At 46.6% G+C, this 14,990-nt stretch overlaps 1 protein-coding gene across 1 annotated transcript in view; it reads left to right on the top strand.

The window, feature by feature from the left end:
* Positions 1 to 14,990, top strand: part of LOC311511112 (complement receptor type 1-like) — a 61,510-nt gene that overhangs the window by 28,339 nt on the left and 18,181 nt on the right. The window contains exons 18-27 of the mRNA XM_084611461.1: positions 957 to 1,133; positions 1,703 to 1,885; positions 2,581 to 2,763; positions 3,344 to 3,526; positions 5,184 to 5,375; positions 5,622 to 5,718; positions 7,029 to 7,114; positions 7,911 to 8,105; positions 9,653 to 9,835; positions 13,388 to 13,570. Coding sequence (XP_084467587.1) covers positions 957 to 1,133; positions 1,703 to 1,885; positions 2,581 to 2,763; positions 3,344 to 3,526; positions 5,184 to 5,375; positions 5,622 to 5,718; positions 7,029 to 7,114; positions 7,911 to 8,105; positions 9,653 to 9,835; positions 13,388 to 13,570 — 1,662 coding nt within the window. The remainder of the gene's footprint in view (positions 1 to 956; positions 1,134 to 1,702; positions 1,886 to 2,580; positions 2,764 to 3,343; positions 3,527 to 5,183; positions 5,376 to 5,621; positions 5,719 to 7,028; positions 7,115 to 7,910; positions 8,106 to 9,652; positions 9,836 to 13,387; positions 13,571 to 14,990) is intronic.

Genomic DNA, 14,990 nt, shown 5'->3' with positions numbered 1-14,990 from the left:
TCAGAGGCGGGTGATGGATGGCAGGGGAGAGATCACTTGATCATTACCTGTTAGGTGCCCTGGAGTGAGTGACCTTGGCATTGGCCACTGTCGGTAGACAGGATACTGGTCTGGATGGACCTTTGGTCTGACCCAGTATGGCCGTTCTTATGTTCTTATGAAGGTGGAATACGACCCTCTAGTTCCTGTACGCTGAATAATCATGGAACCATTTTTTGTTTTTCCCCCTCACACTGGTATTTCAGTCAAGCGCTTTTCTATAATGGGGTGGGGACAAGATTGTTACAAATGAGTTAAAGATTCATAAAAAACAACAGGCATTAAGTACTTGCAATGTAACGCACTGGATAGTGAGCCTATATTGTCCAGTGATTTTTGGTTGACCAAAATAAGATGCTTAAAGTAGCCTGATTTTTGTGTGTGTCTCTGTGTGTGTGTGTGATGTGTCTGTAAATTACCATTGTGATCCTGGCTCCTCCCTTTTTGGGGAGACATAACTTCATTGCACAGTGTCTGCAGCTTGGAACTGCCTCCTCCCTCAATGTGAAGGCGCGTTTCTGTTTTGTTAGCTGCTTCCCTTTGCCTCGCTCGGTGTGTCAGACACACACGAGGGTTTAAATTGAGACCATGAGAACTTGGAGACAAGCCACCAATGCAGCAAATTTCACAGCTAAACACAGTGAAATACACGGGCCAATGTCACTGCTGGCAAGAGGAGCTCCTTTAAGTTCAGTGGCATTGCATCCACTTGGAACGGTGCTGATGGATTCTGCAAGTGCAGCTCAGTAATGTTGATGCTGAAAGAATTGATAAAAGCGACAACAGGATGTGATAGTATAGAAATAGTTATGAAATTGAACTACAGTAAAAGACTTGCCAGAGGAAAAAATGGTTCAGTCCATTCCATCCCACGCCTGCGTTAGAGTCTAAAGGGTGTGTTATGCTTTCCCTTTCAGCAACATGCGTAAGCCCAGAAGTGGAGCACGGAAGAACAAATGGGGTACAGCGTGCCTACAGACCCAGAGACATGGTTGTGTTTGAATGCGACGCTGGTTACACCTTGAGTGGCAGCGCTGAGACGGAGTGCCAAGATGATGGTAGATGGGATCCTCGTGTCCCCACCTGTGAAAGAAGTAAGTATGACTAAGGCTTTGATCCCGTTGTGATGAGTCAGACCTGGCAGGGCTGAGCCGGGAGGCCAAAAGGACTGTGGGATTAGTTTGAGACCTGACAAGGGAAATGCAAATATCTGTGTAGTTATCCCAGTGTTCCCTGTGTTCCTCTCCATCGTATCTGGGCTCTTCCATTCTCCAAAAAGATCCCTGAAGAACTGAGTCCTGGTCAGTTTTGCCCACTTAACCTCCCTCCCAAGTTAAGGGAACTTGTGGGTGGCCCCTACCAATGAATAAATAGTCCCAAAGTGGCAGCATTTCCCATATAAACACAAAATATAGAGTGGAAATGGCGCTTGGAGCCTTACTTAGGCATCTGGGAAAATGTTTGGGGGTTACAAGAAGCATAACGGAGTCATCATTCTTTATAGGCATTTGGGGGGATGTGAATGGATGGAGGTATGTGATCTGCATTTGTCTCACTGCTGTTGTGCTGGACATGACTCAACAGAAGTATGCAGATATTTTCCCTTCTGGAGATCAGCCTGCATGAGCTCTGCTTCAGTTAAAGCTCTCTTCCCTCCCTGTAGCGGTGCAGTGTGTCTCTCCTCCAGCCATCGCCAACGGGAAGCCCAGTGGCCAGGCCTTGGCAGTGTTCACCAGTGGAATGTCTGTAAATTACAGCTGTGAGCCCGGCTACTCCGTAACTGGGCAGGCATCTATTTATTGTACGGCATCCGGAACCTGGAGCTCTCCCCCTCCTCGGTGTGAAGGTGCGTTTATGTTCTGTTACCTAGAACTAAGAGGAAGAAGCTCCTACCACAGGATTTAACTCAAAAGACAAAGTCACAAGTGCAACAAATTTAAGAGCAAGGAATTAAAACTGTATAATTAGACACAGGGTGAAACAAATGCTTTTGAAAATAAATGTGCTGAATGCAAACTCTGCACTCCTGTGCACACATACACACCACATTAGTGAAACATTAAAAAGCTGCAGCTGTGTGAAACCCGAGGCACCCTTGACATAAATTAGAAACACTAGTAACTAATTTCCACACTCCCCTCACACTCACAGGCACGCTATCCCCATCTTGCCTCGTTACACGCGAGTAAAGAGGAAAGTGTGTCCCCCAAAGGCAAACAGGCCAGTATTGTTAAAGACCATGGTGCCAAAATGAGGGTCCCTCACGGGGAGCTCTCCCACCAGCCCTGCTCTCTCTGTCACTGAGAGGGATCACTCTGGGGACTCTATTCACCATGAGAGGAGCAGTACGGTTCCTCATGGGATGTGGTTTTAGACAGGGTTGCGCTATACTCTTTTTGCATTTTAGAGGTTAAAAGCAACACCATAAACTCTCTTCCCAGAAACTGGCAGGGAGTCAGTGCAGAGCACAGGCACCAAGGGCCCACTGAACAGCACTGCTTGCGGGGCAGGCTGATGCCTTCTGTGGCTTTTCAATTTCAGAGGTTCTCTGCATCGCCCCAGAAATCCAGAATGGAAGAAAAGTAGCTGGACGTGGACCTGTCTACAGACCCAGGGACACGGTTAGGTTTGAATGTGATCCTGGCTACACCCTGAGCGGCAGCCGTCAGATTCAGTGCCGAGATGAAGGAACCTGGGATCCTCCTGTTCCAGTCTGCACACAGGGTGAGTGTGAATCAAGGTTGACTGCAGGGTAACTGAGATGATCAACATCTGGTCGGGATGTGCCTGGACGCAAAAAAATAAACGTCTTTTGAATCCTGGGGTCACTGTTCAGCTGTGAATGGGGAACATACAAATATCCGCCCACCCCCTAATCTCTTGAGTGTGCTCGTCCCTGTGATAGCTGATCCCTTGCGTCCTGCCCTGCCCTCCTGACAGGCAGAGATCTGGCAATGGTCTGTCTCACTGAGCATCCTAAAGCTGTGAATGGAAACACAAATCAGCAGAACTCGTCCCACTCTCCACAAATTATATTTTGGATTCTTAAGGGAGTGAAGGGCGATTTCTAGGGACCGAAAAGTAGCAGATTGGGAAAATCTGAGTTCGGGGTGAAGGGGAATCGAGGTCGGTGATATTTAATCTTTTTTGGATGTGTCGCATCACCGGTGCGATGCAGGGTTTGACACAACACAGGCATCCTGGGCTTTTCCCCCTCCTGGAGACCAGCCTATTTTATGCTCTTCTTGAACAGGGTTCAGATTTTTTTCCCTGAAATATTCTTCATCCCCTCTCCCCCCTTTAGTGTTGCTGTGTCCCCCACCTCCGGTCATCGTCAAAGGGAAGCACAATGCCAAGCCTTTGGCAGCTTTCCCCAGTGGAACATATGCGAACTACAGCTGTGAACCTGGCTACGCCCTCCGTGGAGAGGCTTCGATCTATTGTACCACATCTGGAACTTGGAGCCACCCTTCTCCTCTATGTGAAGGTGAATGGATTTTCGGTTGGCTTCTTCCTTTTGTCAGTAACCCAGCAGGATGGATAGTGAGAGAAAGAATGTTCAGACACACCATCTAATGCAACAAAATTCACAGCTGGGAATAGGTTTCAGAGCAGCAGCTGTGTTAGTCTGTATCCGCAAAAAGAACAGGAGGACTTGTGGCACCTTAGAGACTAACAAATTTATTTGAGCATAAGCTTTTGTGAGCTACAGCTCACTTCATCGGATGCATTCAGTGGAAAATAGAGTGGGGAGATCTATATACATAGAGAACATGAAACAATGGGTGTTACCATACACACTGTAACGAGAGTGATCAGGTAAGGTGAGCTATTACCAGCAGGAGAGCTGCGGTGCGGGGAGGGAAACATATTGCAGTGATAATCAAGGTGGGCCATTTCCAGCAGCTGACTGAGGAACAGTCATGGGAGAGGGAGGGGAATAAACATGGGGAAATAGTTTTGCTTTGTGGAATGACCCGTCCACTCCCAGTCTTTATTCAAGCCTAAGTTAATAGATTCCCCAGGGAGAGACACAGGGCTATAATCACTGCCGGCACAAGAAGCTCAGTTGACTTTGGTGGAACTTGCACACTGATGCCGGTGGAAGCGTGGCTCTCTGAGTGCTGCCGGACAAGATTACAGTTGAAAGGATTTATAAAAGTGTCAGAAGGAAGATGGAATAGTGTAGAAATACTCACGAAAATGAAGTTAAAGGCTCTGCAAAAGAAATGACTCTGTAGACAAACTCCCACGCAGACTCTTAGGGCATGTCCACCCATCGATGTTGCAGTGGTTTCACTAATGGTGTGAACCCAGACACTTGCTGTTATTACAAATGCAAATATATTCTTATGAGACAATTGAATTTGAAAATGTAAACGAAGGAAGTGGCAGAGAGTGCGTTCACCAGAACAGTCTGAAATCTCCCAAGGTGCGAATCTGGGTGTGTACACGCTGCTAGATGCAATGAGAGGTCAGCGCTCACGGTTGAGGCAGCACGAGGAGCGGTTATTTATGTTCCCACGTCTGCCGTCGGTGAGGTGTGCTCGTCTTATCGCCTCAGCCGCTAGATGAGAGTAAGAGAGAACTGAAGTGTCTTGCGTCAATGGGATGTCGTATCAGTTTGTGAAGGGCTTGGGCCCTTTAACAGATGATGCTCTATGTGGATATTAATTCCGTTGGGCATTGCTGAACCTATAGAGTCCTATGCTTTCAGGCCAGAAGCCACGATTGGGACCCTTTCGTCTTTCGCTGACAGTACTTCTGAAAAATGGCACATTTTAGCGTCCTGGGAGTAGGGCAGCCCAAGGATGGATATTAGGACCTGAGGTAAACAGGGCAGGTGTACATGTTGTTTTAGTTGTTTGGGAAATAGAGGTTCTTGTGCCAGCAGTGAGTTTGGCCCAGTGTGTGTTGTTTTAGGTTCAGTGTCCAGCTATGAATTTTATTGCATTAGCACCTTTGTCTCATCGTTCTTTTTCCCTCGGCTTTAGTCCTAGTGTAATACCTGGAAGAATATTTATAAAGCAGATCTGCAGTTGTTTCTTTGTAACTGTTGTTGTATCTACCTGCACCTGACATGGTACATGGCAGCAGAGTAGATATGGTTCTTTTTTTCTCATATGTATTTCCTTTCTTCCTAGAGGGCTGTGGAGTCCCAACGAGGTTAAGCTTTGCTGAGCTGAAGAGGGAGTATAAAAATCAGTCTTCCTTTCCTGTTGGGAAGACTATAAACTATACTTGCCGGCCTGGATACAGTAGACACCCGCATATGCAATCCACTATTACATGCCTTGAAAATCGAACGTGGTCAGAAGCATTCGAGTTCTGTAAAAGTGAATATCATAATGAATTTTGTTTCTATTGTTCAATAAAGGTCTTTGAGGCACTAAGTTGTGTCCACGCTGCAAAGTGTTACGTATCTTTAAATAGTTAATAGTGACTAGTAAAGCTCACTCGCTGTGCCTATTCTGGGCCCTTTTAAATGCCATCTTTATGGGGAGTGTTAAATATGGACAGTTCCTGGGGATAATTGTTGCATTGAAAGAGAGAAGCCTAATCCGAGCCTTGTTCTCCACCAGAGAAATCGTGTGGTCATCCAGGAGAGCCGGAGAACGGCAGAGTTATTGTAACAGATATCCATTTTGGGTCAACTGTCAACTTCACGTGTGAAGAAGGGTAAGTTTCAGACTGCCTGAGCTGACTACTTGTGCTTCGCTTACAGCTGTGGAACACAAATGGATATCCTCATATTCTCCCAACTCCTGAAAGCAGTTTACTCTTCCATACTAAAGCAGCCCTCCATCTTCTTGGCTCAATCAATATAATTTTTATATGCGAGGAAAGACGGATTGGAATAAGTCTCCCTCTTTTCTTCACTCATGCTCTGCCATTGATTGTACAAACTTTAGTTGCAGTTTGGCCAGCTGAATGCTCTGCCTGCAGGTGCTGGCTGAGCACAGATGTCTCCTGTGGAGAGTAGGATCCAAGTGACCAGGGCAAACCTTGGAATCTCTTGGATTTTACCCCTGCTTGGACACGGGAATAGTTCTTCTTCGGAATCATTGGAAATGGCTGTTTTCCCGTACGGAGTTGGGTGGAAGGGTTTTCACTGACTAACTGCCCACCTGCCAGACTGATGAGGTGTCTCCAAAGGGAAACCCTGCTGGGGAAGGTGCCCGAGTGAGAATGCTGGGGATACGGTGGCAGAAGAGGGCGTCATATGCCCGCTCCATTTGAGGATGAGGACTGTGCTTCAGGGGTCTGCAGCTGTAGTGCTGGTTTGTGACCTTGTAGAGCGTGTCCTATGTGAGGGCGAAAGGGAAGAACCTGTGACCACAGGAAGTCCCATTTCACAGACACTGCCTGTAATGACAGCTGGCTGCTGAACTCCAGAGGTCAGCTCAGCTGAGGTTTGCTGTATAGCGTCTGTGTTTTGGACCTCTCTGCTGGGGTGGGGTGTTACTCCTGCATGCATTACAACAGTCTTGATTGACTTAGTTTATGAATCTCAAGCTAGCCAGACCCCAGCTGGGTCTGCCTGGCCCGCACCCACGGAAATGTATCTCCTCCATCATGAGAAAATCAAAACCCCTCTTGGCAACCTGCCTGAAAATGCCAGGGGGAAATGCTGTAGTGGTGTTCCTAGTTTGCCTTTGGCTTGTGGTTCAGTGGTGGGGAATGATCCATCTGATGTGGTGAGTAGGACTTGAGGGAACCAGAAGGAGATCTGTGAGACGGGGGATCCAAAATAGCAGCTCATTGGTCCGACATGGGCTTCTGTACTAGAGATTAATTCTACAAGAGGCTGGGGAGTTCGGCTCTGGCAAGGAGCATTTCTCCAGTGGTGGTCAGTCAGAAGTCAGTGGTGTTGGTCCCCACCTGCTGTGGCTGGGGAGAAGAGCTTCCCAGAAGAACTGAGCTTCTCAGGAAAGCTCAAACACCAAAGAAATAGATAAGAACTGATAATCCCCTCTGCCTAACAACAGGCACCGGTTGATTGGACGGCCTTACAGACGATGTGACATTTCTGGCATGCGTGTTGCATGGACTGGTGATGTTCCCATTTGTGAGCGTAAGTAGGTCACAACTGTCTGTCAAAGTGCTTAGGTACCCCCCCCCCCCAAATGTGAATAAACAGATATGGAAGAATTCTGATCCCCGCCCCAGAAAGTCTCACCTGAGGCACAGAGTGATTATGTGACATATCGTTTAGGGAATCAGTCAGTAGCCAAGTCAAAAATTGAACCCAGGTCTCCTGAGTCCAATGCCGGTATCTTAAGAACCAGACCATATTGAAGGGGGGTTGCACCTTAGAGAGAACTGTCTGTGTTAAGTTCCTGGCAATCAGAATTTGGTGTTTCTTTGATAACTGAGTAATAGCAAAAGGCATTCAGCTTGGTATGGCAAAAATGCCCCACCAAGGTGGTTATTGGCCCTTCTGGATTTCTGAAGAGCACAACAGGTTTACCTGATACCCACTTATATTCATCCAAAACCAGACACGAAGCTCATTACCTGTGCTTTAAGGCGTTCGCCTGCCCTGGCGTGCTCACCAGCTTATGGTGCAGCAGGAAAATCATGCGTTTTTCAACACCTGGTAAGGATTCAACAGGTTGATCTTAAAACGGTCCATATGAAGGAAGGTGTAGACCATTAAGACACTATCCTAGTAAGTCTCTTTCACAGTTTACAGACCATCAGTGCGAAAGAGAATTGGGTATAATTACCCATTGCGCATGACCTGTCGGCCTTGCTCGTTCTAGTGGTTTCATAGTTAGGGCTCCTAAATTTCTTTAGCAGATCAAATAACTGGAGCTGCTTCTCTACCAGCAATGATTCTAAAATACACTCCTCCTGTGTGTCTCCAGGTATTCCGTGTCTTCCGCCTCCAGACATCCCCAATGGAAGTCACAGTGGCGAGTTCACAAAAAACTTCTCTTTTGGGTCAGCTGTAACCTACAAATGTGAAAATGGTTACTTGCTCACTGGAGAGGCCTCTATTCACTGCACAACCAAGGACGGGCTAAACGGCGTGTGGAGTGCACGTCCCCCTCGGTGTGGAGGTAGGGTTTGTGGAGGTGAAAAACTCCTGCCAGCTCTGCTGTTTCATGTATAGAAAGTTCAGGTCTAGACAAACCCACAAATGTGAGACTCCAGTTAAATCCTTGCACTTAGTGTGCCTGCCTGTGGCAACATCTCCACAAGATTTTCCAGGATTCATGTTGGAGACTGAATAGCTCTGGAGCAGGGCTAAAGATCTGAGATAGAAACTGGTGCCACCGGATGCACCCAAAGAGGAGCTCTGTGTTCAGCCCATGTAGGGTCATAACTTCTATTAAGGTTGTTAAAGACCTTTGATCCCAGCCACAAGGGAATGAAAGTGGGGGATGTTATGGTAGCGCTCCATTTCCCATTAGTATGGGGATGTCTATTCTTGGCATTTGAAGGGACAACTGAATGCCCATCAGGAAAATCTTCCTTAAAAGGAAAGAATTAATCCTGCGAGATCTCTGTATGCGGAACATGCATAGCGTTTAGTAGTAATTCCTTCAGTGTGGATGCAAAGTCTACCCCCCTATGAGTGAAGGACACAGGCTTGCTGGTGCAGTGGATAATGGGGTGGAGTAAAGCTGTGTCAGTCCCAAGCACTTGACCTCTTATTACTAATGCCCTGGGGATAAATATAAGCCAGACTTGTGGAATTTTATATTTGGAGGAGTATGGTAGGCAAGCTGAAAGACCTGGCACTTCTAACGGTAATGAAGAGAGGGTACGTTGCTGGGACCACCAGCTTCCTGAAACCTCTCTGGCTTGACTGTGCAGATTGCTGAGCTCCCTCAATGTCTGAGGTCAATGGCTGTGAAGGCCCGTTGGTTCCTTGTAGGACTGAGCTCCTTGGCTCTACCCTGGGGGTGCTCCCATGACTTGGAGATTGGTGCACAGGACACTCCTTGAGAAGATTACCCTTGCGAAGTTGCTATGAAGGGACCTAAGCTGTTACCAGTGTGTCTCCATCTCCTCCTCTTCGGGTGGCCCTCCACATTTCCCACAACAATCTGTATTTTCAAGTAGGAATAACATAGAGGAGTGCAGCAGTTCTCAAACTGTAAGTCAGGACCCCTAAAATGGGTTGCGGCCCCATATTAATGGGGTCACTAGATCTGGCTTTACTTGCTTGGGCCTGGGATCGAAGCCCTAGCCCGCTGCCTGGGGCCGAAGCCAAAGCCCGAGTCCCACCGCCCATGGCCTAAGCCCGAGGGTGGCCTGGGTGGCTGGACTCAGGTCACAGGTTCCCTAGCTGGGGCTGAAGCTCTTGGGCTATGGCTCCCCCGCCTGGGGCACAGGGGCTCATGCTTTGGCTTTGGCCACCCTGCCCGGGACGGCGGGGCATAGGCTGGCTCAGTCTTTCTTCCCCCGTCCCGGGTCGTGTACTAATTTTTGTTGTCAGAAGGGGGTCGTGGTTTAATGAAGCTTGAGAACACATGGGCTAGTGAAACAAGTTACATGGAAAATATTGAAAGTGTAAAAAAGGCTTGAGAGCTGCGAAGGCTGCGGAGATGTTTTTCTTCCTCTCTGGCCCTGTGTTTCAGCTAAAGCGTTTCTTTTTCAGAGGTTAGATGCCCAGCCCCACAAATCCAGAATGGAAGAAGAGTATCTGGTGATAGACGTGTCTATTTATATAATGACAGTGTTACCTTTGAGTGCGATCCCGGCTACACCGTGAAGGGTCACAGTCTGAGTCGGTGCCAAACTGATGACACGTGGGATCCACCTCTGCCAGTCTGTGAGCCAGGCAAGTGTCAAAACTCTGATTTGTTTGTATTATGCATCTAGAAACAGGTTTCCCTTCTGTCTGATCCGTGAGCACCTCCAACGCTAACCCCGTCTGGATCTGTCCTGCCTGCTGCTCGCCTCAAATCCAGAGACTTTACAGACTGGTTTGAGGGGAGAGGTGGACGGTCCCAGTTGTTAGGAACAGACGTAGAGGATAAGAAATGAACCAGGTTGGGGGCAGTGCTGGCAGGGCTCCGAGAGCAGTGGGGATGACAGATGAGTAAATTTGTCCCTTCTGTTTTATTGCAAAGCTTGTGCTTTCCCACAATGCATTTGGGGGTCAGGATCCCTCCAACTGCAGCAGCTGCAAGAAGTGACCCAAGTTGGCAAGAGCCATGGGTCTGCTGAGGGGGAATTACTGTACCACAAAGGTGAAAGCAGAGCACTTTTATCTTCTTCTGCTCAGGATCCTCATGTCTGTCCCATCTTGAAAAGGGAACTGGAAGTGATTTAGAAGATGATATTCAATAACTTCTTGGTCCACCGCAGCTTTTGCGAGTGGTACTTCTGCTTCCTCTGCTGAATTTCACTATTTTTATCAATTATGATCGGTCCTTCCAGAAACAACAGATGCTTTTCACTCTTCCTTTGAACGTACTTAGATAATACCTAGATTTTCAGAAAGCCTTTGACAAGATCCCTCACCAAAGGCTCTTATGTAAATTAAGTTGCCATGGGATAAGAGGGAAGATCCTTTCATGAATTGAGAACTGGTTAAAAGACATGGAACAAAGGGTAGGAATAAATGGTAAATTTTCAGAATGGAGAGGGGTAACTAGTGGTGTTCCCCAAGGGTCAGTCCTAGGACCAATCCTATTCAACTTATTCATAAATGATCTGGAGGAAGGGGTAAACAGGGGGGTGGCAAAGTTTGCAGATGATACGAAACTGCTCAAGATAGTTAAGACCAAAGCAGACTGTGAAGAACTTCAAAAAGATCTCACAAAGCTAAGTGATTGGGCAACAAAATGGCAAATGAAATTTCATGTGGATAAATGTAAAGTAATGCACACTGGAAAAAATAACCCCAAGTATACATACAATATGATGGGGGCTAATTTAGCTACAACTAATCAGGAAAAGGATCTTGGAGTCATCCTGGATAGTTCTCTGAAGACATCCATGCAGTGTGCAGCGGCAGTCAAAAAAGCAAACGGGATGTTAGCAATCATTAAAAAAGGGATAGAGAATAAGACGGAGAATATGTTCTTGCCCTTATATAAATCCATGGTGCGCCCACATCTTGAATACTGCGTACAGATGTGGTCTCCTCTTCTCAAAAAAGATATACTGGCATTAGAAAAGGTTCAGAGAAAGTCAACTAAAATGATTAGGGGTTTGGAACGGGTCCCATTTGCGGAGAGATTAAAGAGGCTAGGACTTTTCAGCTTGGAAAAGAGGAGACTAAGGGGGGATATGATAGAGGTCTATAAAATTATGAGTGGTGTGGAGAAAGTGAATAAGGAAAAGTTATTTACTTGTTCCCATAATATAAGAAGTAGGGGCCACCAAATGAAATTAAAGGACAGCAGGTATAAAACAAAAAAAAGGAAGTTCTTCTTCACACAGCGCACAGTCAACCTGTGGAACTCCTTGCCTGAGGAGGTTGTGAAGGCTAGGACTATAACAGGGTTTAAAAGAGAACTGGTTAAATTTATGGAGGTAAAGTCAATTAATGGCTATTAGCCAGGATTGGTAAGGAAAGGTGTCCCTAGCCTCTGTTTGTCAGAGGTGGGTGATGGATGGCAGGAGAGGGATCACTTGATCATTACCTGTTAGGTGCCCTGGAGTGAGTGACCCTGGCATTGGCCACTGTCGGTAGACAGGATACTGGTCTGGATGGACCTTTGGTCTGACCCAGTATGGCCATTCGCATGTTCTTATGAAGGTGTAATACGACCCTCTAGTTCCTGTACGCTGAATAATCATGGAACCATTTTTTGTTTTTCCCGCTCACACTGGTATTTCAGTCAAGCTCTTTTCTATAATGGGGTGGGGAACAAGATTGTTACAAATGAGTTAAAGATTCATAAAAACCAATAGGCATTAAGTACTTGCAATGTAACGCACTGTATAGTGAGCCGATATTGTCCAGTGATTTTTGGTTGACTAAATTAAGATGCTTAAAGTAGCCTGATTTTTGCGGGTGGGTGGGTGGGTGATGAGTGTCTGTAAATTACCATTGTGATCCTGGCTCCTCCCTTTTTGGGGAGGCATCACTTCACTGTACAGTGTCTGCAGCCTGGAACTGCTTCCTCCTTCAATATGAAGGTGCGTTTCTGTTTTGTTAGCTGCTTCCCTTTGCTTCGCTCGGTGTGTCAGACACACACGAGGGTTTAAATTGAGACCACGAGAACTTTGAGACAAGTCACCAATTCAGCAAATTCCACTGTTGGGGACTAAACCTCCAGTGAGACTCACCGGGCCAAAGTCACTGCTGGCAAGAGGAGCTCCTTTAACTTCAGCAGCATTGTATCCACTTGTACCAGTGGTGAATGATTCTGTGAGTGCAGCCGGGTAATATTCATGCTGAAAGAATTGCAACAGGTGACAAGAGGACGTAAGAGTGTAGAAATACTTATGAAACTGAAGTAAAAGACTTGTCAAAGGCAATGGCTCAGTGGGTAAACAGCCCATTTCATCCCACACGTGCGTTGGAGTCTAAAGGGTTTGTTATGCTTTCCCTTTCAGCCACGTGCGTAAGCCCAGCAGTGGAGAATGGAAGAACAAATGGGGTACAGCGTGCCTACAGACCTAGCTCCTGTGAGGGGCCCACAGTTTGGCGTCTACTCCTTGCACAAGCTCCTATCACAGGATTTAAGATAAAAGACAAGCTCACCAGTGCAACAGAATGAATAGCAGGGAATTAAAGCTCCATTTAATTAGACACATGGTGAAATAAATGCTTTTGAAAATAAAGGCATTGTATGCGCATTCTGCGCTTGTGCACACAGATACACCCCCCACGAGGAAAATATTGCAGGGGCAGGACGGGAAAAAGCATCTGTCTATATCCCGAGGCACACTTGACATGAATCACAAAAACTGGAAACTAATATCTACGCTCCCCTCACACACACAGAAACACACAGAAACACATAAACCTCTGCCGCCAATCCCTACTCCTTGCTACACACTGCGTCAACAGAAAAGATTTGCAGTGGGTACTGGAGAGGCCAACAAGCCTGAACTGTTTCAGACCAAGTGCAAGGAGTAGATGCCAAATTGTGGGCTCCTCACAGGAGCTCTCCTGCCAGCCCTGCTCTCTCTGTCACTGAGAGGGAGCCATCTGGGGCCTCTGCTCCCCACAAGAGGAGCAGTATGGAACCCTGTGGGATGTGGTTTTAGGCAGGCTTGCATGATAGTGTTTGCAGTGGAGAGGTTAAAAGCAACACCATAAACTCTTCCCAGAAACTGGTAGGGAGTCAGTGCAGAGCACAGGCACCAAGGGCCCACTGAACAGCACTGCTTGACGGGCAGGCTGACGCCTTCTGTGGCTTTTCAATTTCAGAGGTTCTCTGCATCGCCCCAGAAGTCCAGAATGGAAGAAAAGTAGCTGGACATGGACCTGTCTACAGACCCAGGGACACGGTTAGGTTTGAATGTGATCCTGGTTACACCCTGAACGGCAGCCGTCAGATTCAATGCCGAGATGAAGGAATCTGGGATCCTCCTGTTCCAGCCTGCACACAGAGTGAGTGTAAATCAAGGTTGACTGCAGGGTAACTGAGACGATCAACATCTGGTAGGGATGTGCCTGGACGCGAAAAAAGCCAACGTCCTTTGAATCCAGGGGTCACTTTTCAGCTGGATGAAATGGGGAACATACAAATATTCACCCACCCCCTAATCTCTTGAGTGTGCTCGTCCCTGTGATAGCTGATCCTCTGCATCTGGCAATGGTCTGTCTCACTGAGCATCCTAAAGCTGTGAATGGAAACACAAATCAGCAGAACTCGTCCCGCTCTCCACAAATTATATTTGAATTTGCTTTCCGACAATGCATTTGGGGGTCAGGATTCCTCACACTGCAGCAGCTGCAGAAAGTGACCGAGGTTGGCAAGAAGGGACCTGCTGAGGGGAATTTCTGTAACTTAAAGTTGAAAGCAGAGCACTTTTATCTTCCTCTGCTCAGGATCCTCGTGTCTGTCCCATCTTGAAATGGGAACTGGAAGTGATTTAGAAGATGATATTCAATAACTTCTTGGTCCACCGGAGCTTTTGCGGGTACTTCTGCTTCTTTTGCTGAATTTCACTATTTTTATCAATTATGAGCGGTCCTTCCAGTAACAACAGATGCTTTACACTTTTCCCTTGAATGTACTTAGATTGTCCTTAGATTTCCAGAAAGCTTTTGACAAGGTCCCTCACCAAAGGCTCTTATGTAAATTAAGTTGCCATGGGATAAGAGGGAAGATCCTTCCATGGATTGAGAACTGGTTAAAAGACAGGGAACAAAGGGTAGGAATAAATGGTAAATTTTCAGAATGGAGAGGGGTAACTAGTGGTGTTCCCCAAGGGTCAGTCCTAGGACCAATCCTATTCAACTTATTCATAAATGGTCTGGAGGAAGGGGTAAACAGGGGGGTGGCAAAGTTTGCAGATGATACAAAACTGCTCAAGATAGTTAAGACCAAAGCAGACTGTGAAGAACTTCAAAAAGATCTCACAAAGCTAAGTGATTGGGCAACAAAATGGCAAATGAAATTTCATGTGGATAAATGTAAAGTAATGCACACTGGAAAAAATAACCCCAAGTATACATACAATATGATGGGGGCTAATTTAGCTACAACTAATCAGGAAAAAGATCTTGGAGTCATCCTGGATAGTTCTCTGAAGACATCCATGCAGTGTGCAGCGGCAGTCAAAAAAGCAAATGGGATATAAGCAATCATTAAAAAAGGGATAGAATACGACGGCGAAGGGCAACTAAAATGATTAGGGGTTTGGAATGGGTCCCATATGAGGAGAGATTAAAGAGGCTAGGACTTTTCAGCTTGGAAAAGAGGAGACTAAGGGGGGATATGATAGAGGTCTATAAAATTATGAGTGGTGTGGAGAAAGTGAATAAGGAAAAGTTATTTACTTGTTCCCATAACACAAGAAGTAGG

This window comes from Lepidochelys olivacea, assembly GCF_965140295.1.
Source record: "Lepidochelys olivacea isolate rLepOli2 genome assembly, chromosome: 21".
In the NCBI taxonomy this organism is placed as follows: domain Eukaryota; kingdom Metazoa; phylum Chordata; order Testudines; family Cheloniidae; genus Lepidochelys; species Lepidochelys olivacea.
This window is presented reverse-complemented; position numbering and strand designations above follow the sequence as displayed.